Here is a 26,965-nt window from a genome sequence, read left to right on the forward strand (position 1 = left end):
TACTATTATCTTAATGAGGTCATAGTTTGGTTTGTTATACACTGGAGTTACAAAGTAAATTAAAATAGACTAAAGTTTGTATAGCCCACCAATGGTAAACAGTACAGTATTTTTAGGGGGCATTCCTCCCCCAAATGAAAGTTGGGTAAGAGGAGTTGAGAGGTCACTGATAGAATGCCTATACAAACAGACACATACATACATACCACACAAACATACAGTCTGTCAAGCACGCAAGCACGCACACACACACACACACACACACACACACACACACACACACACACGTATATACTGTACAGAAACAGTTAAAACAATAGAGCGAGAGACACGATGGAGTTCCACTAAAGTCTTCACAAAGCACAATTTCTTATTCCTTTCTCTTGTACCACTTTCATGACAAATTTGTTTTTTTTGTTGTTGAAAAAAGTAGACATATACTGTAGCATCTCCACGCTGACTTTGAATTAGGTTGATTCCTCTTTGATGATGAAAGTCATCTTTATAGTCCGATATTCAAAAAACACAAGAACAGTTTTGTGAAACTGATGCACAACAATCCCATACATTCTGAAGTTCATGAGTCAAAATTAAAATGTTCTTGTGGCAAAAGTACTCCAATCTGGGCCTGTCTGAGTCTCCATTGGAAAAATTCCCACATGACATTACCAGGTGACGGGTTAACTCCATTCTGGTTATTTCTGGGTACATCCTTTCTTGTATTATACGTCCTTTGCTTGAGCGCAGCAGAGTTTTCTGAACATTTTCCACACACCATCACCTTTACTCCATCCTTGTGTATTGTCCAAGAACATTCTACATACAAGGTTTCTGTTGGATTAGAACATTCCAGGGCCTGGACTGAACCCCATGTCCATGTCACGTGGCCTCATCTGACCCCCCATCATCATTGTCTGCTGTGGTGGGCCACCCATGCCCTGCAGTGACATCATCATATTAGGTGAGCCACCAGGGCCTGGGTGAGCCATTTGCCTCCCCTGCATCATCCCTCCTGGACCCCCAGGAGACATCATCCGGTGCTGGGGGCCCATCATGCCTTGGCCCATGAATCCTGGTGGCCGCATAGAGTTGTGGCCAGGGTTGCCCATTGGCATGTCTTGGGGGCAAATTCCCCCACCAGGCCCTCCCGGCATCCCCCCCATCCCATGCATGGACATCCCCATCCTTGGTGGTCCATCGCCCATCATGCCCTGCATGGGGAAGCCAGAGGGGTGTGGTGGTTTTCCTCCAGGGTTGTCTCCCCCACCTCGGGGGAAATAAGACAGAGTCTGGCTGGGCTTTTCTGATGGGATTATCCTGGACAAGTCAAACTCAGGAATGCCAGATGCTCCTGGTCGCATCACCTCATGAAGATCTGCATCACTGAATCCACCTTGCATGTTGTTAAACTCTGGCCCTCCTGGGGTATTGGGCTTGCACATACCCCCATCACCCCCTCCTCCATGAGGCATGTTCCCCATCCGCCCTCCCATAGGTGCGCCTTCTCCCTGGAAGCCCATGGGATGGCCAGGGAAACCTTGGGGACCAGGACCGTTGTGCGGGGAGAAAGGGCCCTGCTGGGAAGGGGACTGGGTGAGGGGGTACGGCTGGCTTCGGTGAGGATAACCCATGCGTCCCTGGGGCATCATTTGGGGGTTTCCCATACCAGGGTCTTGGGGATTTGGTGCCATCATCATGCCATGAGGCATCATGCCTGGGCCCATGTTCGGGGTATTGGGAGAAGGCATCTGTGGGGGCATACCATGGGAGAGGGGCTGGGATCCCATTGGATTCATACCCAGAGGGCTGAGGGCAGACATGGATCCAGCGTTTCCGGGTCCCATCATCCGTGGATTGCCTTGGTGATTCATTGCCATGCCTGTATATGCAAGCCATAAAAAAGGGATTATGTATTCAGGACATGCACTCAGAAAGCAGATCTAATGTATGTTAATATAAATATGACCCGAGGTGGGTGTAACTGAAATAAACTAAATTACAAAGAAAAGAAATATTAAATATCTTACCATTGTTCACTGACGGCAGGTTAGGGGAGCGAGCCGGGGGTGAGTCGTCATCAGAGCTGGCAACGGTCTTTATGGCATCATGGTAGAGTGGGGTGGAGCTGGGCATTGCAAACTTGGACATGCGTGACATCATGATGGAGAGAGGGTTCTGGGATAGAGTTGGCTCGGGGGGTATGTTGTACGGACTGCCAGACGGGACGTTGCCTGGGAGGGACATGGAGCCAGATGGAGCCCCTGATGAAGGAGGGGCTGAGGGAGGGCCGTTACCACCTAGAGGACGGCATGATGAAAAAGAGAGATGACTTTTCTTTTTCTGGCAGACTGTTTTTATCTGTGATATGTAACAATAGTGTGTTACTTAAGACTCAGTAAGATCTAAATGCTGTGGCCACAAGAGGGAGCCACTGGACCATAAGCCACCCAACCCCAACCCCACCCCTCATACAGATGTGTTAACTTAAATAAGTGAAAGATGCACTTGATAAATAACCTCCACATGTATATTATTTACATTTATTTTGTTTCAATTTCAAAAGGACTAAATAGGACGAATATTATACATGTGTTATTAATAATCACTGAGATCAGTGACTGAAATGCAATACAAATCAAATGTAACACCAAACCATTTACAAAAGACATCTTATTAGAACTGAATGCAAATAAATAGAGATGCACTGGACAAAAGATGTGGAATTAACCCATTTGTGCTCAAAGACTATATCAAGTCTTAAAATCCAGTGGGGACAATATTTGGGCAGGTTTTATTGAAACAGTACCAATAGGATTTTTTTTGATCACATAAAAAATTAATTACACTTTAATTAATAGTCAAAGTCTGTTTTTAAAAGATTTGGAAAAATGCTAAGGTTTTTTATCAAAAGGTCTTTCATAAATTCGATTATGTTTTGTATTCAAGTATGAGTTCATAGATACCAAATACTTGATTGTGCTTTGTGTAGTTTCTGATATACAGTACAGACATTTTCTTATCATACTACTAGTACTACCCAAACGGTTTGAAATTTCTAGTCTTGCGATTTGTGTGAGAAAACTTCCAAAAGGAAATTCTTAATTTCAGTTGAGGGCACACATAGGTTACATATCAAAAGCATAAGAAGGGACTGTTATACATAAGAAAGAGGCCGTTATACCTTGCTCCATGCTCCCCATCATGTTCGGCGAGGTGATGCTGAGGGGAGGCTTGCCACCCTGGGGTGGTACTCCAGGACTCTGCATGGGTGGTTTTGGTGAGGATGCCCATCCTGGAGAGGGGTTAGGAAGCGAAGGAGACCTCATATGAACAGGAGAAGCACCAGCTGATCCCATCATGGAGTGGGGGGATTTCATTGGTGCTGAGGCTGTAGGAGGTGGAGGGGCACTGGGGCCTGTGGGACCAGTAAGCATGCCAGCCAGCTGGGACGGTGTCTGAGGGGATTTAAGGTTTCCAGAGGGAGAGCCCATCATGGGGGACTGCACTTGCCTCAGAGGAGGGGACTTAAGTGGGTTGATACTGGGAGAGTTCCCCCCCCCTGCTTGGACATTTAGGTCTGCTGGCTTGCGGCCCCTCTGACCTTGTGAAGGGCCACCAGCAGGGGGGAGGTGGTTAATACGGCCATTACCTCCTGTTGGTGTAGATCTGTGCTCTGGACCAAAGGCCTGGTCTACATGTGGACCCCTCATTCCTCCAGGCCCCCCTGGGAAGGGTCGCCCAGGCCCCATAGGAAAATCTCCTGGCTGTGTCTGCTCAGGGAAGGGAGGACCCTGCATAGGCCGGCCTTGTGGACCCATGCTCTCCATTGGAGGTCCTCCACCTCCTCTCATTCTCATGATCTCATCAGGACTCATATTCATGGAGGGATCTCGTAGCTTGGAAGGGTGCATATGAGGTCCTGGCCCAGGGCCAGGGCCCATACCAAACTCAGGTCCCATTTCCCTCCCCCCCATTCCCTGGAGCCTAGAGGATGGACTCATAGGACCATCACCAGGCATTCTGGGAAACATGCCCATGCCATTACCAGGTTCCATTCCAACTCTTTGGTGTCCCATCATCCTTTGCATGTCCATCATCATACCTGGAGGGATGCCCTTCTCTCCACCCATACCTTGGTGGAACATTGCTTCTTGGACTGACTGAGGATTTGGGAAACGTTCACCACGACCCCCTGGACCAGCAAACATTCCCCCAGGTCCTCCGGGGAAGCCTCGTCCATCTCCCATCCGGGGAGGCATGTCGTCAGGCCAGCCCATTCCAGGCCTTGGATGGCCCTCCATCTCGGGATTTATCATACCAGAAAAGCCAGGCATCCTCTGCATATGTGGGGGCATACCCCTGGGGCCAGGGCCCATGCGCTCCTGGTAGTGCTCTGGTGGACCACCTGGTCCTCCCCACATCTCTCCTGGGCCCATCTGGTAGGGAGGCGGGGGGCCTCGCATCATGCCACGTGGACCATGGGGGTGCATCATCATGTCTGGAGGAAGTGGCCGGTGTTGCATTTCTTGCTTCTTTCTTTTCTCTTCATAAAACTCCTGCTGTAGCTTCAGCCAAGCCACCTGTTCTGGCGTCATCTGATCTCCATCTCCACAGCCCCCCGGACCCCCCATGTGTGCACCCATTTCATCTTGTGGAAATGGGGGCATATCCCTGGGACCATGGGGTGGGCCATGGGGTGGGCCAAAGGGTGGACCTTGTGGACGAGGTCCTGGCCCACCTGGTGGTCCGAGGCTCTGAGACTGTGCCATCATAGCTTGTAGTGGGCCTTGCTCAGACCTACGGGGTGCACCATCAGGACCTCCATCATGGGGTCCACCGTGGGACGGTGGGGGTCCAGTTGGTGGGGCATCACGGTCATCAGGGAAAAGCATGCGCTGAATATCTCGTAATGTCTGCAGGGAGCGCTGGCGATGCTCCAACTGTTCTTGGGACAGACCCTCTGTGTTGGCTTCCATGTTCAACAGCTCCTGGGCCAGCTGCTGCTGTTGTTGCTGTTGCTGGGGTGTCAGACCCGCTACACCAGAGCCTCCACCCTGCCCTCCTTCACCTGCTGTTGGAGGGTTGAGGCCTGCCTCAGGTTGGGGGACGGGGGCCTGGTCAACTGGAGCTGTAGTGTTACTGGGGCTACTGCTGGGAGGATTTTTGGATTCCATGCCTGCAGAAGGTGGCCCCTCCTGGGGAAGAACACCAGATTGGCTTCCTTGGTTTGGCTGGGGTGGGGCAGGCTCTGCCATGCCAGGTAAGGACGATTTGGATCCAGGTTGGTGGCTCTGATCTTGGGCATGCGACGGGGGTTGCTGGGGAGGCTTGGCGTCATTTCGGAGGGCGCTTGCTGCGTTGTTCTTTAACAGAGAGTGACAGAATTGGGATTAATGTATGGCACTCTTGTGCAAGATGTTGGTGTATGAAAGCAAATATGTGTGCATTATAAAGAGCCTGTGTGTACCAGGAGGAGGTGAGCTTTGTCCTTGCTGTTGGAGATGTTTTTCATGTGGAAGGCAATGATGTTTTCTGTATGACCAGTTAGAACTGCATCAGCTGCCCTGAGGACAAGAAGGCAGACAGTCAGATATCAGTCATCAGACACAATTCATTTGTCTGTCTGTGTGTGTGTGTGTGTGTGTGTGTGTGTGTGTGTGTGTGTGTGTGTGTCTGTGTATCCGTCCATCTATCAATCCTTTTGGAAGACGGTGAGCCAGATGAATGAGTACTAGATGGGACCATGAAGGTAAAATCAAGGACAACGGACTAAGCTGACTACTGTGCACGCACATAGACACCACTGTGAATCCATCTTTTAATCTAAGTGAGAAACACACATGCTTGTGCGTATACACAAAATGGATTTAGGCTATAACTGGGAACATTGGGGGTAGAAAAGAAGGGGTGGGTAGAAAGTATCTTAGTGCCATACGAACAAAGAACAACCACTGATGACAGGGGCACAGATATACTTCAGGCAATTTACGTTGTTAGTAATTCCATTTAATTTTCCACTGCAATTCCACAAAGGGTTTCACTGTGGGTGTATGTTTTACTTATGTAAAAAAAAGTGTTTAAGTGCTGAGATGATGATTGAGTTATCCTGTCTTAAAAAAAATTCATATTTCAAATTTGTAGAGATAAACTTTAACTGTAAAAACTAATAACTACATGGCAAACACTAGACATACATGCACAGTATGGGCATTGGGCACTAAAGAAATTGACGTTTCGAATGGCAAATAATGGCTGAGCTACAATTTAATGGAAGATACTACCGCGACAGATACAAATGGTAACTCTCAGTTTCCTTACTTGTTGGCCATTTCCGTGGTGAAGACATAAACAAGTTTTGTGCCTGGTTTCTGGCCACTAGCAGTTTCTGTTGTGGAACCCTGGCCTCCCAGTGTATTGTGGGAGGGTGTGGAGGAGCGACTGAGTCCGGCATTGGAGGTAGAATGTGTGACGGAGTCCTGGGGCTTCACGTCACTTGAGTTACAATCTAGAAGGAGACAATAGGAAAGACCATGCCTTTATGACCAGCCCAGGCCTATGGGTAATGTAGTTCTACTAAGGAGCTGTCATAAGTCTAGCTGATCAGCGGAGGGACTGCTATGAATGCACACATTAACACACTTACTGAAGAATCCTTTGTCATCTTCGTCACTTTCTCCTCCAGAGCACCAGTCAGCTCCACTGTATGGCTGCCTCCTTTCTGCTACACACATCCTCTTTACCCTGCTGCTGTCTACGTACGCACGCACACACACACACACACACACACACAACACACACACAGACAGACAGACACACACAAGTGGGCTTTGGTTTATCTGTGCAAGTGACAACAAGGTACTACAAAGCATATCTTTCAAGATGTCCAACTGTTGCCTTCTCTACACAAAGAGAAAATAACTACATGTACAGGACTTTTTATAAAGTAATGCAGTAGTACAGGATAAAAGGCACACAACAAAACAACTACGAGCTATAATTAGGATGAATTTGTGCCATTTCCCCCTTAATCAGTGCTTAATAGATCTGATGAACCATCTCTCCAGGAAATGAAATGTGTAGTATTGCCAGATGCAGAGCAACAACACAACTGAAGCACTGCAGACACGACACTGTTTAAGCGCAGTGGGTATTCTATCTAACAGTTCAAAGCAGATGTAGGTTTGGTAACAAAGTATGAAAGCCCAGCTAGTAACAACTTCTTAAAACATAATCAAGAAAATGATTTAACCTTGCCCACCTACCTTAGTTCAACTATTTAATATTCTGGTGAAAATGAAAAAGATTTAAAATAATTTATAGTCTCTGAGATTTAAATTGACTGACTGTAGGGATGGGAATCACCAGAGGCCTCACAATACGATACTGTCACGATACTTGTGTCACATCACGATATTGTGATTTTAATCATGTTGCAATGTTCTGCAATATATTGAAACTCATTACTTTTTTCCCCTCAACTTCAATTTTTCCCAATTTCCTATGATGTCTCCAAAAGGAAACTTTGTCGTCAACACCTGTTTTATCTAAAAGGATAAATTTCTCTATTTGTCCATCTCACGTCACTTTTATTGCTGCAACATGGGATTGTCAAGCGGACAAACTGACCAACACATAAATAATAAAATATCAATAACTTGGCGTATCGATACACTATTGCCACGGAAAGTATCGCAATTTTTTCCCACCCCTAACTCACTGTAGCACTTCACAAGAATTATTCCTACATTTCTGATCCCAGCTTCCTGCTGGACATTAGATGGTTGGATGATAACGAGTACTGGCTGCTGTGGTTCTTACCTTTTTCCTCACCAGTGGGTGTGCCAATATCGGGCTGTTCAAACGACTCAACTGAGGTACTTCTCTCCCTTTTGACTTTAACCTTGGAGCTTGGGCCAGAGGTGAGTCCCTGGCCATTCTTCAGCCCCATTCCCCCTGCCACATTCTGAGTCCCTTTGGAGCCTAAGGTCTTGGGGTCGCAGGGTGAGGGCTGTGATTGGCTTCCAGTGCTCCCTGGTTTACCCTGATTGGGCATTTTAGAGTCCATCTGGGTCGCAGTAGAGGGGGACGTGACGGGAGGTGAGCGTACCATGGCCTCCGTCTTAGGTTTAGGGCTGAGAGACAGAGGAGAGAGTAAAAGATCATCGGCATAATTAATAGAGAGAAGACCAATAGTGAAATGTGATTGTTCTCTTTGCCCTCTTTTTTTCAAATGCAACTGTTAAACATAATGTAATTATGGGTTCTGGTATGCTTGTCTATGAACTCATTATTAGGTTATTGGTATTAGGAATTCCTTGTGCAGAGTTAAACCCAAAGGAACAGATCATACACAGGCCATCTCCAAACAACTGCTGCTCACTAGTTATGAGAGCAGCTCAGGCAAGCAGGACAATTGGCAGAGAACTCCTCACCACACCCTAATCTCCTTCTCGCTCTCTCCCTTGCGCGCACGCACACGCACACACACACACACACACACACACACACACACACAAGTAGCATGAAACAAATGCCAACATGTCCAAAAAGCAAAGCCACAGCCTAGCATGTACATTCACACCGACACACAGCTAGTAGAAAAAAAAAAAAAATGAAAAGCCCAAATTTTGGCAGTCCAGATAGCTGTTTCCACAAGCTCCAGAACCATGAGTCAGCAGGGAAAACTTGTACTCCCTGACCCTAGAACAGCTCTGGACCATGCATCAATAGCATGGAGGGCTGGAAAAACTTTACAGCATTACATAATCTACTAGCAAAAGTTCAGTAAACAAGAGGTAACTTCCTCTTTCTAGTGAAATCTTCGAACACACAAACACACTCAAACACCAACACACACACATACGCACACACACTTTTATTCTCACTTTATTCCAATACAAACAGAGGGTTGAGTGTTTGTGTTTATTCTCTCTTCATAACTGTGAAAAAATATTGACAGCTAATGTTTATTCATTTCTGATAATGTGAGATGATTTTTGTAATTTCTTTGAAACAGGTTTATGTTCTGGACAGAAGCCTGTGCTTTCTCAGTAAAGCCTGTTTATACGTTAATGATGCGAGTATTTCATTCACCAGTTGTTAGTACTACATAAAAACAATTTCCCTAGGATAAAAACTTGATTTTGATTGGTGTAGTTGAAATTTTACTTCTGCTTGCTCTGCATTTGTGTTGCTGTTCGTAGAAAGAGTCTGGATTAAATGCATAATTTTAATCAACATTTTCATCAGCATTTGGCTGATCGGGCTGTTAAAACAATCATCAGGATCTCACACGATTATAAACAAACCAGTGCTCTCTTATTATCACCATCAAAGCTGCATCACAGCACTACACCCACAGGTGGTCAGTGTGAGTCCACTCACCTCTGCGTGTTGGTGGACGGGGAGTTCTTTAGCCTATTGGAGTGCATTGATGGGGCTCCCAGGACTACAGAACAGGGGGAAGTGATGAGCTGGTGAGGATTGCCGGTGTGTGTGAGCGCCGCTTTTGTGCGCACGTTCCTGGATCCAGGAACAGGATTCCCGATATTTGCGAGGTTTCCCCGACCGTCCTTGGCCTCCTCTCGCTCTTTCTTCCCTCGCACCTTCTTACTGAAATGTGTCGCTGCTGTACCTGCCGCCGCTGGCCTCTCCTCTTGGACCTCCAACATTCTCTCTATGTCCTTGTCTGTATGAGGGTGTGTGCGCACGTATGTGTGTGTGTGTGTGTGTGTGTGTGTGTGTGTGTGTAAGGAAATGTGTGAAAACAGTAACAATAGTTCAGGAGTCTTTTCTTGTTCAGTGAGTATTTATGAAACTCCCACAAGGGGGCTTTCAACGGCCCTTGGGCACACTGTTGAGAGAGAAGAGAGAGGAAAAAGAATGGTTAGCAAAACTGGGAAAGAGGTCTGAACTGTAAGTGACACTCCTCCCAAAATCTTTATAGTATAAATATACTTTTGTCGGCTTGAAAGGTGGTTGTTTGAAGATGTTTATTTCTATCCTTTACCGTGGCTTTGGTCAGCTTTAATTTATGTCAGCAGGAAGGGAATCGCATTTTCAAAAAATAAAATCAAGGAATTTGTATTAAAAACAAAAAAAATCTATATTGTTAATTTAAAAAGATTACTATTGGCTCATATATCATCAGTTTGAACCTTAATACATATCAATAATGGTATTGGCCTTAAAATCAGTCAGGTTAGTCTTTGATACTACTAGTATAGTGCCCGTTGAAAATGTGCCTGTTTAGAACAGGTCGATTGCTTGGCCTGTGGTATTGCTGCTTGTAGAATTCTCCAAAAACCAAATTGTCCCCCAAAATGACTAACAGAAGGACCCCAAACCACTTAATATAAAACTCCACTGTATAGCCTACCACTGATTTACTGTATAGCCTACTTCTCTGTCAGAGGAAGACACTGTGCTACTGTATTATCTGACAGAGAACAGAATTTAGTCACAAAATACCACAATGACAATGTGGAGTAATCAGACATTAGCGTCATTGACTCATGGCAGCGTGCTACCCACCCGGCCCGTTATGAGAGCTAATCAGCACATATCTGCGTTCATCATCCACCAGAAACAGAGCGAGTAGCATATAGAGACAATCTCATATTTAGCGACAGACTGTTTATCTGATAGTTTGTGTGTGTGTGTGTGTGTGTGTGTGTGTGTGTGTGTTTGCAGAGAGAGAGAAAACATTGTAACGTTGTCTTTTCGTTAACGATACTGATCGATAACGATACTTGCTGCAGTCAACCTTGAGGAAAGACTTAAATACAATAAAGTAGTCGGAGTGTTGAAGCTTGTTCCCCTGTCAAGAACTTTATTGGGATTGTAGTAATCTATTGGCTGTAATAAATATAGCGTTTTTTGTGAGGGCGACATAAATTACAGGCATACCGTTACAGGCACCCTTGTAATAGGCATATGATTCCCTATATTTAAATGGCAGTATTAACGCGGTGGTTAAATTGTGGTTAAAGTGAAAGTTAGAGGCAAATTTACACAATATTTTTGACGTTCTGAATGCCATCTGCTAGTGCTTCAGGAAAGTGAAGAAGGGTTACTTTGGTATATCCAGCAATCATGTCACGTTGGATGTAACGTTGGAAGCAGAAAAAAAAAGTGTCCTGAAGTCACAGCCGGTAGCAGGCACCCCATCTCACTGCAGTAAAGCGTTTTGTGGGCGGCGTCTGCCTATGACATGCAGGTTACCTTCCCCCGAAAGACAGACACGCGCACATTCCGTTTTTGTGTGTTGAGCATGAGAATTGCATGAGAATCCTGTTCAAGAGAGCGGCCTAGTCATACAGATTACATTGTCATCCTGAAAATATTTGGGAGCTCTTCCAAAAACACCCAACATTGTAACTGGCTCCAGAGTTCCCCTGGGGAGAAGGAGGTGGAGTGGTGGGGGTTGTCACTGGGAAGCAGACAAATACGCAGACTCCTGCTACAGCAGCAACACTAGTCTCTCACTGGTCGACAGGAGAAGTGATTTACAACTATCAGGACCCACAGATTACTACTGCACACGAGCAGAGGCTGGGTTCTCCACAGGGACAGAGAGGGGGAAGCACAGAAGAGCCTTGGGTATCCAAATTACACTGATTAGACTAACCTCCAAATATATAATACATTTTAAAAAAACACTGACGCAGGAGTGGGGGCTCTAGGATGATTGATTGCTAAAATTGTGATTCGACTCCATATTTATTTGACTCTATACATATTTATTTAGAATTGAACTGCTTGAAATACCTCTATTCTGGTGAAATGACATGTTTCTGTTTCGCGACACACCGCAACATACAATCCTAAATGAGTAATTCTGCAGCAGTAATGTGCAGCACACTGACATCGACAGAAATTTCACAAAAGGCCTTTGGCTTAAACTAATGACCTGGTATAAAACGTTCACAGTTTAAATGTTGTGTCTAAAGAAGTTCACACCATTGGCAGAACAGACATTTTCTACTAGTGTCAAATCAGTACTTGTTGCTAGAGTTCTGGTTTTGTTAGAGCAGACTTTTGATAAAAAGTGAAGAAAGACTATGTGAGGGAGGACAAGAAAGTGGCAAAAACAGAGATGCAGTTTGATTTTGCTGTTGACTGTAATTTGCTCATTAAAGTAATACACTGACTTGCGTAAATCACAGTGGAAAAGACCAGACACACAGTAGCTGTGATCCACAACACTGTCAATAACATTTAGGATTTTATGCTTTATGCTTTAATCCCCTCTATTAAAACATCAGTAAGTTGTAGGGGGAGAAGGCATGCCAATTAATTAATAAACAAGAAACTGGGTTCAAATTGCTAAAGGAGATCTCATTTTACTATATCAAAGAACAGGGATCCTACCTCATTCAACCTTACCAAGAACATATGCCCTCCAGGGGTGTTATCTAAACCTAAACCCCAATCGTACACAAATGTGTGTAATATGAGTATGTACACGCATACAGACGCAAACTGCAGGACCTGTCAATCACCTGTTCCCTCCAATCACACGCTAATGAGGCACTAATTGGGGAGCTTGCTGACATGCCTGTCATAAGGAACGCAATGACACATACACATCAGGAGGGCACACTGCAACCCACCGCACACACACACAACAAAACACCATAGAGGTAATCACAGAGATTTCTCTTTCTCCATCTCCAGTAAATATGCTGAACTGTCTATCAAAGCACACACTGGGAGCTGCAGTGCATGAATGTTGATGGGAAAACAGTCTAATGAGGCTCTAAAAATCAGCTTCTTGCCTCTGATATAAATATGAGGTTCCACATGAAAAGAGGGCAGAAAATAATTCAATTAGATTTGGATTTTCCAATGCGGGTGGCACTAAAAGGGAGCATTTAATTTCATGCTTATGTAACAGTCATCGTACGCTGGCAGAGCGCAGACCTTCCCTGCTACGTCACCCAAATTCCTTTGATGGGAGGTGCTATACCTGTTACACACTGGTAATTCAAAGTTTTGTGAATAACAGCTGAGGAACCTTGACCTTGCTACTAACCCGCAGGCTTCCATTTTTAACGGAACAATAATACAAAAGACATTATTTAAAGAGATGGGTGTGCAAACACACACACACACACACACACACACACACACACACACACACACACACACACACACACACACACACACACACACACACACACACACACACACACACACACACACACACACACACACACACACACACACACACACACACACACACACACACACACACACACACACACACACACACACACACACACACACACACACACACACACACACACACTGTCATCCCTCATCTCAGCCCTGCTGTTGGCTGTAAAAAGGGCCTGCTGATTTATCCGACTTATTTATGCAAATCCCATTTTGCAGTTCAGTCACAATGGAGTATTGCTCTCTCTTCTTGCTCTCTACCTCCCTTATGCTCTGTACGTCTGCTCAACCTCCATCTCAAGAATTTCTTTAGCCCATTATTTGTTTAGGCCAATATTAGACACGTTATTTCCACATCTCCTCACAGTTTTAAGCAATATTATACAAACACACAACAGCAAGGATCTGCGCATCTCTTTACACAAGGGCACAACTTCCATGCACCCAACAATCATCAAATCTAAATACCATATATGAAGTCTCAAGTCAAAATGTTGTGACAAGACCCCAATAAAAAAAAGGATTTATAGGTCTGATGCTCAATTGATCAAGTTGTGCCTCAAATTCCTTTCTGAGAATGCATTTAATATTTCTAGTTTCTTTGTTGAAAAGCAGCCACAAGAAGTAATTATGAGATATTGGCACATTCAAATTTTGCACTTTTCCAAAAATTCTCCTACGGTATTGTTTTAATGCCATCATCAATGTCTTGAGAGCAAGTGTTATGAGACAGAAGTCAGTCAAGTCTTCCCACGAGGTACTACGATGTGTGTTTACTTCCCAAAAGTGTTATGCATTTTATCTGATAAGAGGCTAAGCACTGAAACGTCATTATTTACATAAGTACAATTGATAGCCGGTGTGCCGGATATTTGAGGTTCTTCCACACAGGGTCTTTTCATCCCACGCATCGGCCTATAACATATTCTGACATGCAAAAACTTTGTAGCAATTCTTGATAAACTTTTAGAGAGCAGCGACATAAAGTCAGTGAAAGGACTCATGAAGTTAGCAAACATTAGTGACTGGTTGTACCCGAACAAAGACAAACAAAAAAAACTGACAAACCCAGAAAGTATTGAACTAAGGACATGTGCTTTTTATTTTATGAATTAAATTCTTTTTTTTTGTTAAAAAAAAATTCCTACTATTGATTTGTTGTTGCGTTAAATTTGAACCAATGCTGAGACTTTACTTTTGTAGCAATTTCATCGTTATTTTTTGCTAAACATATGACTAATATGGGGCTGATATCAATCGCATATTTATTCGGATGTCTGAAATCAAGTCAAAAGCCCAGTTCTTCCTTGTACATAACCGGTTTCCTTACTAAAACTAGTTCCCACACATTCCTCTCTGACTGTTAGTGACGCAGTAACTAACTGCATTAACTCTACTTAAAGAAATTAAAACAAAGCAAGACTGCTGACTTCCAAGTAGAGCTGGGAGATATGGAGAAAATCAAATATGCTGATATTTTTTACCAAATACCTGAATATTGATAATGTGGCGATATTGTAGGGTTGACAATCAGCGTTTTCACAAAATATGCACACAATGAGATTTTTGATAAATAATCATCAGTTATGTTAATATAATAACTGTGGATAAAGGCAAATAATAGAACAGCTAGAACATTTTGGTGTGTTACATCACTCTACTATAATGCAGCCTTTAAAACCAGGAAAGGACAACACAATATCAGGATATTACAATATCCAAAACTGAAGATGATATCTAGCCACATATATCAATTAAATATTGATATATTGCCCAGCCATACCTCCAAGCAAAGATCTGTTGGACATCTCACAATGCCCTGGCTGAGAAAACACCTGCAAGCTCACCTGTTGAGGTGGCTCCCTGAGAGCATTACTCTAACATGCCACACCCTGCAGATTGAACTCATGACTCATGCTTGGTACATACAGAATGTTAGGAATGCTAAGTGTCACTAAATATAGAGCTGTGACGCCTCATTTGTAACATTAGACATAATGCATCTACCATGACAAGAACAGGGGCTCTCACACATCATGACTGAGCTCCAAGCCACACCAATATGTAAAATGAACATTTCCGCATTCTCCTTTTAACACTTAACTGCTCCCAAAGTACAATAGCTATCGTACATATCTCCATCTGTCTCTACAGCCAGGTTTTCTCTTCTGCTTACCTGAGTGTGTATTTAGTACCCCCCCTCACACTGTTACCCCCAGCACCAGCTGCCACTCCCCTGGTCTGCCTGTCCCGCATTCGCGAATCAACTCTCGCTCCACCATCCTCGGTTAATCCTTTCCTCTGGTCTGCAGACGATGCCCCTCCATCCCCAGGGAGGCGACATGTGTGTAATGTCACATTTTGCCATGTCATATCGTGTTGACAGACGCGTCGCCGTGTCCATCATACTGATGGAAGTGGCAACGAAAGCAGGAGGATTGGAAAGAGGGTGAGATACAGATTCACCCGTAAGAGGAGAGGGGGGTTACTACAGAAGTCTGTGTGTGTCTGAGACACATGCACACAGCTGACTCACTAGCGACACATCTGCTGGCGTAGCCTGGGCACAGGGCCATGTGTGGCGGCCAGCTCCAGCATCAGGACTGGCAATCAGCACTCCGGCCGGCTCTGATCTCCCTCTCACACACTTCAGCCTGCACTTCCATCTCTGTCCATCTGCCCTGTGTCTCTGGATCTCTGGCTAAGTGGGTGTGTCTTGCTTACACACACTCCCTTTCCCATATCTACTCAATACATGACAAAGACACTAGCTAACAGTGGCGGGCCAGAATAAAATACTTAAAGTACCATTATTGCAGCCAAAAATTAAAGGTAAAGAGTACAAGGTTAACATCGCATTTAACTTAAGTATTAAAACATAAAAGCTGAACAGCAAAGTGTATATTGCAACCTATGGACTTTGCAAAAAGGCTAACATAACATACACTTTAATACAGCATTTAATACAAGAAGGTTGGTTGGTCAATTTCAGGCAATTGACTGGAAATTTCTTCTTCTTTATTTATCTCCTTTGGTAGTAGTGATGTGTGTGCAATGCCAAAGCCAAAATGAATAACCATGTCTAACCTCAGGTCTGACCTGTGAACACAAACAGGCCAATGCAATGTGTGCAATCTTGAGGCAGCATGATTTCTTCTTTATCTGAAGAAACTGCTAACTGTTAGCATAGCAAGCCATGGCTACTGTAGCTACAGATAGAAAAGGACTCTGACTCGCTGTCCCACTGTGATGCACTAAAGTTTTCTGACTGTAAATGATCAGTAGTTAGCAGAGGTCTCACAAGTGTAATAAGTGAGACCCCACGCTGGACCCAAGTTGAGCCAGGTTAAGATTATGCTAAGTCATACTCGGTACTAGAGATGGTCCGATACCATTTTTTGCTTCCCGATTCCGGCCGATACAGAGTACTGATCAATACCAGTGTGTTATGTACTGTATTATGTTTTAACAACTGTATACTACCATCCCTGTATGGATGTGATGTGATTTTTTGTCAGTCTGGCTCAGGTTAAATTATTTGTGAAACATAAACAAACACAGACAATGAACATTGTAGAACTTACTTTTTTCATCCAGTTTGACAGTCCGAACGGAAAAAGAACATAAATAAATTACTTTAACGTAGATTTTCTTTAGGTCTTTATGACCTGGTATCGGATTGGTGCAAAAACTCCAGTACTTCCCGATACCGTGACCAGCATTTCAGGCAGTATCGGAGACATCGGAACATCTCTACTAGGTACAGGTCTTAGCTCTATGAATCAATAGACACAAACAGATCCTCCTAGCCAATTTCCAATCAGCTCTGATTATGTGGTGTGTTTAACTGAAGAAGAAAACTTTTCTTGAGGCAGGAAAAAAAAAATACTACAACTAGACTACAGCTGTTTTTCTTTTTAAGATGTGTAGAAGCAATACTGGAAATTGGGGCAGAGACAGGGGAATGACATGCCACAAAGCTAGAATCGAACCCAGGACATTGCAATAATGTGGCATGTGCACTCAGCTACCGAGGCACTCCACTGCAGCTACTCGTTGATTGGTGGCCCAGCATGCTACACCACCAATCAACTGTCTGTGGTCTCTTTTTTGGCTCTGTTTGGGTCAACCGCATTTAGGATACGTTCCTAAACAGCTTCAGGTCTAGGTCAGACCAAGTCTGAATCTGTTCAGATGCCTTCCAGATTGGGCCAATTTTTTTCTTTTCTTAATTTATGCACATAGGGTTGAGGAAGGTTTTCCTCGGGATTAAAATTTTGAACACATGTAGACCTCTAGTAGAAGGACCTTTCCTTTCTCTGATTTGTTAATGAAATGTAAAGCGAAACTCCATTTGCTTAAGAGAAACTCTGCTGCCCTCTGTGCAGACCCTTCATTTCCTCCCATCCCTTGACCATGCTCTCTGGTCCGTGACTCCCTCCCTCAATCCTGACAGTCGCTCCCACACTCGGGCCACATTCCTTCCTTGTTCATGCTGGGAGGACGTCTGTGGCAAAAAAGCACTGTGGGAAACCCCAACGGCCAGGCCCTTCAGAGGCCGAGCAGATCATTGAGGAAAAGTGTAAAGGAGGCTTGAGTTACTCCCTTGCTGGTCAAAAGGCTCTTCTTGCAAGCCACTTGCAATTATGTAAGGGTCACTTATATCTTAATACTGAACCTCACAACACAGAAACACCAAATACCCACATTACAAACAGCAGTCAATCCAACCCACACTTTTCAAAACTTCCATTTATAGCACTAAGAACATTAGGCAGGAAAGGAATGAAATTTCAAGATGTGCAGCCCAAATCCTTGTTCTCCATAGATTATTTTTCTACATTACAAATCACTATACAACAGGAACAAAAGGATTTCTCAACCTGTCAGACCATGTGACACAGTTCAGGCATCTTCACTGACCTGGCATGACATCAAACCAGCATAGATATAGACATTACTTAAAGCAGAACACTCACAAACAGAGAGCGTGTACAATACATGTGCCGTCTCCTCGCCTATCCTACAACAAAATTAGCACTCTGGAAAGAATATGAGCCAGATTGTGTCCCTGAATTCCCTCAGTTTGCACTTGTGTGTCATACCCATGGAATTTTAAAAACACACTGGCTAAGACCTATTCAATTAGATATACAGGCACAGAGCAATATACCTGCGCATACTCATACTATTGGACATTGTATGCGGCAGTAGTAGATGTCCTAATAATGTCTGAGATGCACTAAAAACTGCTCCACAAGTTTATGGCATCTGCCATGTTCATGAGTCTGAGCTTGCATGCCTCTGAAACCATAAATGCTCTGCAACAAGACATGTCTACCCAGCTATTTCCCACATATTAATACTGGTATGTTGAAAGCATACAGTATAATGCCCATGTAACCCAGGTAAGATGGCTTGAAATGCAACCTGCCCATTAATCCTAATATAAGAGAAATATTAAACTTCTGTTACTCTTAACACCTCATCTTTCAGGTAAGAGATGATTATGTTGTTACACACTCTACTTGTCACACATCTTGTAGGTTTGTATAGCTCTAGTCGCTGCTCTCAAAACATTCAATGGTGACTTGAACAGAAGGGGGAATGTGGGAATTAGGACTCTAGAATCAACATTTTTGCTCGGTATGTTTGAGTCATAGGATTGTTTTTTTCATTAAATACATGACGGTTAAAACAGAGGGAAGGTGACTACATTCACTCCCTTTTTTTATGAGCATAGACAGATGGCTCAAATTACTAGACAGTGAGCAAAAAAAACAAACATGGAGGATAAGGATGAAATTTGAGAAGTTCAAATCCAAGGTTTGGCACTAGTTTGTAAGTGATGATTTTAAAAAATAAATATGTAAATCCTGATAAAACTTCAACTGTTGGTATGAAACCAAATTTACTTTGGCAGTAAAACAACAAACATTCAGGCAGATCCTGCATGACGTCATCCAGAACTGAACTGGAGAAGCAGAAAAGGATGGAAATCTGTTGATTTTCCTGCCCAGACTCATCCCAGTAACTGTGACATCACACCGCCTTCAATTATCTGCTCCACATAATCCAATATTAGAAAAGCAACCAGATAACACCAAAACTCCTATCAAACCACAACATTACAGAGTTGTAGCACTCAATCAAAACAGGTTAGCATTTGTACCTTAGGAGTCAGATTTTGTTGGGAGGTCCCTGCTGATTGCCATCTGTAGCGATGGACTGATTTTACAAAAGAACCTGCTACATGTAATTTTTTTGCTTGCTCATGTCATTTTGATAGCTGTAATTGATAGCAGCTGAGTTGGGGAAAAACATCATATTCGTACAGTTTTGTAGTTCTCTTAGCAAAAAAGAACTACAGAAGTGTCAAAAACCTGGTGGCAAAATGGCTGCAAAGCCAGAATCATTGATGGTTACTATACAAAATCCAATATTAACCTATACACTGTTTGTAGTTTCATCTGTAAAAAAAACCCGCACTCTGTAAAGCCTTGCTTTTTATCCAAGAAACTAATGTAAAAGATTACCAAAGACTTTATGCAAAGCACTGATGCATACACAGCATCACTTATCAGGAGGTCAACCAAAGAAAATAAAGGATTAAATATAAACCAGAAGCATCCTTTCATTTACACTGATACTAAAGATTGGAAACAGTTGAAGGATGCTTATCCCTGGTTCATAAAAACAAGCTCTTCGAATTGTGTCACGTGCACCAGGTTATATTGACAAATATTATATTCTTCCTGCTGAAAAAGAAATGGACAACATAAAAAAAACAATAAAAAACAGGAGGTGTAGTGGCCAAAATCTTTCCTTATCAAAAAATGATCTGGTAGCTGGAGAGGACCTCAACCAGACTGGCAACTTTTAGCACAGATAGTAGGGGGGACTGCAGGTCACCAAAGCCTCCATCTTCCAACTGAGAGCAGCTTTGTTTGAGAGGACCACTCCCTTCAGGACAGGAGGAGCACCATGTCTGTGCAGTAACTGTCCATCACAGCAGAGAAACATGAAAGCAGAATTATAGGTGCATTCTGGCTCAGTCAGACACTTTCTTGAGGATCCGGATGGGCAACAATCCCACCACACATCCAGATAGACATATATGAAATGCAGCTAGAAGAAAAACACATTTATATCTATAGCTGTAACTTGTTTGGAAAGCCACCGTAAGCTGCAAAGACTTACTACTAGAAGCTGGTCCTAAGAGTCTTAAAAGATTTGTTTAAAAATGCTGCCCTTTAGCCTAGTGTAGCCCTTTTCCTCTATTATTAGGGTCCAAGCCCGAGGGGCTGGGAACCGCTACTGCGGTTCACACAGCAGGGCTGTGGAACCCGATCGTTTTGCTAAGGATTATTTTTCCTCTATTATTCTTCTCCGTGTAAAACTCCCGCTACAGCCTAAACCGTACGTGGTAGCGGTGTGCCATTTTCAAGACTGTTCCAGAATTCCGCAAGGACCTCAGTCATAACAGTTGACCCACTTCCACCACTAGGTGGCGCAATAGCAGAAAAACTTGTTAGGCCCTATAACTTCGTAACCGTACATTGGACATTTAAAAACCATATATACACGCCTTCCCTGGATCCAACTGAATCTCATGCTGTAGGCCACTCACATTTCTGCCAAGACTTTTATTCGTCAAAAACCACCTTATTCAAACTCCTTCTGGACCGGCACACGTAGACGGCACTTCAGATTCATAACTTTGTAACTTAATAAAGTAACTAGTAGAAACATACGGTCTTTTGGAGCTAAAAACTAACACTCACCCCATTCTGCTGATGTCTTTGTTGTCTTTCTATCCCTTACAGAAGGTTTTGTGTCCGGCCTAGAAGCCCAGAGCTTTTTTGGGTTCATTGTACAATTAATCCGTATTGTTACATGTAAGATTGATACACTGTGTGTAAGAAATTTAACTAATTTGTCCTTTATACAAGTTATAATGTAAATATGTTAGATATATATGTTAAATATATAGATATGTTGATATCACACACACACAAATGCTTGTGTGGCATTGGTGTGGGTGTGTGTGATATAGACATATCTGTGAGATTCATGTTCTGTTTTGTTTATTTTTGTCTATATGGTCTTACAACCTTTTTAATATTGCAGTACACGCATTCTAATAGTCCAGTCTAATATTAGTCTAGTCTAATAGTCATATATTGACTATGGACAACAGGGTCCATGTTTTACAAGCTTTTATAGAAAATGAAATCCGACTGACCAGAGGTTGTCAAAATTCCTTTAGGGCTCTGGGATATTTGTAGGCAGCGTACCACAGACCTTGCAGCTCACACCTCTCAAATTTACTAATGTTTGCGTTTTGCATCGTTACACTTTGGGTTCTGGTTTTGTCGACCAAACAAATTATCCTAGCTAGCTACCAAACATGACATGAATCATATCTCGGTCAATTTAAATTCTTATTATCAACGTTTGTGTTTTGGCCGATAACTCAATACATGAAGAAGATAGGCCATTAGTTGGCGCTTTTTTCAAAGTAGAGCGGTTTGGGATTTTTTACTCAATCAATTAAAAGGTGCTCTAAGCAATGTTGGGTGATGTCAGTTCTTGTTGATGTTTGAAGTATTGTCAAACAATGTGAAAGCCAGCTCGCCCTTCCCTCCTTTTCATCTTGTCTCCTTACCCTCCCTTCCATACACTAACCCCCCCCAAGTCCTTTATTCTCAATTATTGTCTGGAAGACTATTATGTTTCGTTGTGCAGGTTGGTGTGGTTCATTGTTGTTTGTGGAGCTTGGGCTGTCTACAAGGATTGCGTTTTTTACAGTGTATTCATAGTCTAATACCAGCTCACTTTTGTCTTTCTCAACAACAACAAAATCTGTGTAACCCACTGAGTGGAACTGATTTTAATTGTAGTGTGTTTAAAAGATCTATAAACTGTGTGGTCACAATTTTATACTGCCAGTGATATAAATTGTATTTAATGTGGATTGGTCACATCTGGCCAATACAGGCTTAATTTGATAAAGTAGCAATAGGTGCAAATACCAAATCCAATCAGATTACTACTTATTGCAACTGACAAGGAAGAAATGACAACTGATGATGACTACCGGTGGAAAAATGGACAATATTTCCAGCAATAGACAGAAATAGATAAATAATAAGATAGATAATAGACAGAAATCAAATTATCTGCCTTTAATTTCACAGCTCATACAATGTCCTTGAACAGTACATTGAATGTAGTACCTCTGAACCCTCTTGTGCAAATTGAGAAAGGAAAATGTGCCTTCCGTGTTTTATATTAACATTTTCTACAGGCAATGTCAAGGTAGACTGTACATAATTGAACATGACAATTTTATGTAAAGTAGTTCTGTAATGTTGAGCTGTTTCAATTTCCTTGGCATGACCGCAATAAGTCAACATCACTTTCAGAAAACACCTAAAGACATCTTTTTAGACACGCATTTAATTAGCCACATCGTTTTGTATTTTGTGTTGTTTTTATTTGATTAGGTGTAAAGCACTTTGTGACCCCTTGTCTGTAAACGGTGCTCTATAAATAAAGTTTACTTACTCTAAAATTGTTGAATGTGAACTTGCAAACTACGATGGCTAAATTCCAAATATGCTAGTATTGTTCCTGCTCCCTGGGGGACACTACATAATTACTGCGTTATGGAAGCCTTACTATTATACTAGTCATTCAGCATTCCATAATTGTGAATGGACGTCTAACTCAGAACACCAGTTAAATGGTAGTTTATATCCACAACGTTCCACTTCCAGGATTCCTTCGTTGCCGCCACGAATTTTGACGTATCACACTTTTTTAGGCCGGATAGCCGTTACCTACCGCTTTTTTTGTATTGGAGTAATAAACTATACTTCTACTATGAGGACTATGGTTAACTGCTCCTCAGATCTCTGCAGGGTAAATCCAGACAGCTAGCTAGACTACCTGTCCAATCAGAGTTTTCTTCTGCACAACTAAAACAACCTTTGAATGTACACATGTTCCACCAAAACAAGTTCCTTCCCAATAGCGCCGTCCAAGACGATTGTAAGAAAAATAAATGCCAGTAAATGAGAGCACATTTGTCTCTCATCCCGGAATGCTGTGTGGACTAACCAGACCCTCTTACCCAGTGGTGGAAGGTCTGGCAAAGCAAGACTAGATAAATGGGAAGTTGGGACTTTTTTTTGCTAAATGCAAATACTTACTTTTATTTTACGGGTACAAAAAAAAAAAGATCATAATGAGGTAACAGGGTGAAAACGATTCAAGCAATAGAAAATATGGACACACTTGGGTCCAATCTACCATATGAACAGGGACGGGTGCCTCCTGCCACCCACTACACGCAATGAGACAACCCGCCTCTCCAACACATCCCTCCATGTCATACACAACACAAGCCTGGCGAGTTTTAATTAGAAAACCCATGAAGCGATCAAATGCATAGAAACATGAGAGCCCAATACACAGAGGAGAAAAATAAATCCTTTGCCGCTCTACAATAATATTCATTTCCGTACGTCCTTCACCTCACTGGGGTTTTTGGTTAACACGGATTAGAAAGCAGATAAATAAACAGTGTGGACAGTGTTCTCAGGAAGAGCGCCCTGGCCGTGTTGTGTCCTCAGCATGAGCAGATCAGCAAATAAGACCAAACATTGCACTGATAGTCCAAAGCAGAGAGGTTCTTTTCTTCAATCCATTACTCTGAGCATCAAAAGTGGTTTGCACAGAGTTAACCACTCTACAACTCAAGGCCTCTCTCATCAGACTGCAGCTATCAATGTAGGCATATCCATAGATAAATGTCAAAGAGATAGTGACTAATGTTAGGAAGAGCCAGTGCCTGGCTTGTTATTGTTGCATCAGAGCAATGTTAAGCCATTAGGTTACGGCACCGGTCTTTGAATGCAATGAAGAAGTGCTTGCTGCTAGGTGTGATGATGTAGGAAAAGTTGGCCTAATGTTTTAAAACAGATATACCGTTATTGTTAGGTAAATATTTGAAACGCTCCAGAGTAAACCAGATCCAATCACTACTTTATTCACTCATTCAGAAACTAATTAATCATAATTTCACTGCATCAACACTGAGAAGCCGATCATTTTGCAATTTTTTTTATGCATGTGACACACTGCATTGTGTAAATCTTGGCAGATAATATTGCTTGGTTTTGTTCCATTGTGGGCACTATATAGTGAATAAATGTCACACTCACAAGTAACATGGCTCACAGTAAAATATACTGCAATATGAAACGTATTGTGTTCTTGCTGCGATTTATGGTACTTGCATCTTGGCATTTCTAATTTCTAGAACTAAAAGAAGAAAAAAAAAATCGGATGAAAAACAGCATTTAGTCAGTCTTTCATAGGTGTACACTTTTGAGAACAGGGGTGATGTGTACGTATGAAAGAAACACTGTGATGATGTATGAGGGGAAAAAAGAGAGAGCAAGAGTTGAGCTGGGTTACCTCAGAAGCCCCCCTGCCCTTTCAGCAGGGCCTCATATGGAGAACCAGGCCGTAGGTCCCCTGGGCACTGATGTCTGCTCTCCACTCAACTCCTCCCCGCAGTCAGCCACGGAGGCTGTGCAGGAACCTGGCACACTCACGACACCTCACAGCCACAAGTCATTCACACCTGGAACGGAGGGAGACAGACAACTTTGCTCAATGGGTAAAACACAAGCAAAGGGCAAGGAAAAGCACTCAGTGCCTCGTGTTGACAAGACTAACATGTAGCAAACACATAACCATCGCAAAGCTCAGGTCATTAGGGGCAACAGTGACAGTGTATACTCACCTTTTTAACCCACACACTCATTTATACTTCAGTTATCGATCGGTGTTCACATAAGGGACTACAAAACAGCCTATGATACTCTGCCAAGAACTTAATTGTTTCTTTGCATTCAAAAAGGACTTCTTCACATCTCAAGAATGCAAAGAAAATAGGGTAGAAGTAGTGCGGTCATAGAAAATACAAAATATATATAAAAACAGCCTGAATAATATGCAACAGATACACGTCTGTGGCAGGCAGCAGTGTTGCCTAGCAATGGAAGAGACCAGAGTCCTGTAAGAGGATGGTCTAGTTAAATCTCAGCCCTTAGACAAGACAATGAACAGCTACCTGCTAACTCAAGAGGTGGTTCTGGAAAACAGCATCAGCTAAAGGATCAGTAGGAGCCAAACTGCAACAAAGCACAAACGCCACTGAGATTTTCTCTTTGCAATTATGATGGAGACGCCATAGCACTCAGGCAACACGAAGCTGGATGCACATTTGCGATAGGCTTACATTTATTTTTGAGTTCTTTAAAAAATGTTTCATAAAAAAAAATGGAAAACTCACGAAAGCTAACGCATTAAGACTTAATTAGGGGAGTCAATTCCCAAAATCCCCGGGTATCAGATGTCTTAGGCTACTAAACATGTTTTCACTATACGACCTGTGGATTTTTTTCACTCACTCACTCACAATTAAAAAAAAAAAGAAAAAAGATTTGTAAAACTAAAACACTGAACACATTCTTTGCCGTGTTTACCTCTCTTGGTCTTGCCAAGGTAACAGAGCACAATGCCACACAAGTTACTCACAAACGGGCCTACTCGAGGAAATTGTCCTAAAATATCACAGACATCCACAAACCTGAAACACTGCAAATAAACGTAAAGCACACAACTACAGAGACTAGACTCCCCCCCCCCCTGAAATCTCAGCGCTTCACTGGACAACTCTTGGCGGACAAAGTAATTCCACGGCGCTTGAAACTCCAGGAACTTTTTTTTTCTTTTTCCTAAAAGAAGTTGTTCCTGTTTCGCCAGAGAACTGGGGGGAAGGGAGGACTTCAGCACTTGCATTCATGGAGCGTCGGCCAGCGCAAACAAAGTCTTCCCCGAAGAGGGAGGCACTGGACGGCGGCTGAGAGCGAGAACAACGACGTCGGCCACAAGCACACAAAAAACACACACAGAATGAGGTTCATTTTAGAGCTTTGTCCGCTAATAAAGCAAACCAGGCACTGCTTAGGCAAACGTTCATGTTTCAAGTTCTGCTAGGTCCGTTAACAATGTAACAATTAAATCGTTTGGCAGATGATAGGGCTGGCCGAGACAATCAGCAAACGAGGCCTATAATCTCGCTACGCGTTTATAAATCATATTAAACACATTTCTAATAAAAGAATTACAATACCAGCGGTGTGGTACTCCCGAAGAATGCAGAACATGCATGCTGCATTGTATCCTTTTTTCATTTTCACGAAGCACGGGCGGTCCTCCAGTATAATGGGGTAAAAACCAATATTTCTCCGCGGGTTTCACACCATGCTGAAAACATCGTGAATAATCCGTTGTTGGTGCGCTGGAAAAATCGGCATTTACGGTTGAAAGGGTGCTCACTGTCTGCCAGGCCAGACACGAGGTGGGTTAGCTAGCCAGCCTTCGGGGACGGAGGGAGAGAAGAACGGATACCGGAGTGAGATGTCCCCGGGAGGAGGACCCGCGTGTGCCCGTTGCCAGGAGGCGAGCTCTGGTACCGACACTTTCCACCTGGATTTGAAAGAAGGAACACTTACCTGGAATGTTATCTTAATCTCCGGTTTCCCCGATCTACGGATTCATATCGTACACTAAACAAATCACAACATTATCACGGTAACATTATAAAATAGAAATATGCCTCCCCCCTTTCGCCCGAGCTTTCCAGTGGTCCTACTCCATTACATCCCAGTCAAGATTTCCTGTCGTCTCTCCCCCCTCCGTTCCA

The 26,965-nt window shown here is 43.1% G+C and overlaps 1 protein-coding gene across 4 annotated transcripts; it reads right to left on the bottom strand.

The window, feature by feature from the left end:
- Positions 1–391: 391 nt before the first annotated feature.
- Positions 392–26,965, bottom strand: bcl9 (BCL9 transcription coactivator). 4 transcript variants are annotated; one of them, XM_034885239.1, is made up of 11 exons: positions 26,775–26,965; positions 24,667–24,835; positions 9,385–9,853; positions 7,819–8,132; positions 6,644–6,751; positions 6,319–6,505; positions 5,468–5,564; positions 4,371–5,363; positions 3,182–3,941; positions 2,028–2,297; positions 392–1,879 (listed from the first exon to the last, which is right to left on the bottom strand). In XM_034885239.1, the coding sequence occupies exons 3-11, from the start codon at positions 9,669–9,671 to the stop codon at positions 840–842; spliced, it is 4,056 nt and encodes a 1,351-aa protein (XP_034741130.1). In that variant the 5' UTR covers positions 9,672–9,853; positions 24,667–24,835; positions 26,775–26,965; the 3' UTR covers positions 392–839. The 4 variants fall into 4 exon arrangements, with proteins under 4 accessions (XP_034741130.1, XP_034741128.1, XP_034741127.1 ...); XM_034885237.1 differs by having other exon boundaries at positions 3,182–5,363; XM_034885236.1 differs by lacking the exon at positions 26,775–26,965 and adding an exon at positions 26,393–26,734 and having other exon boundaries at positions 840–1,879; positions 3,182–5,363.

This window comes from Etheostoma cragini, chromosome 11 (assembly GCF_013103735.1).
Source record: "Etheostoma cragini isolate CJK2018 chromosome 11, CSU_Ecrag_1.0, whole genome shotgun sequence".
Classification (NCBI taxonomy): domain Eukaryota; kingdom Metazoa; phylum Chordata; class Actinopteri; order Perciformes; family Percidae; genus Etheostoma; species Etheostoma cragini.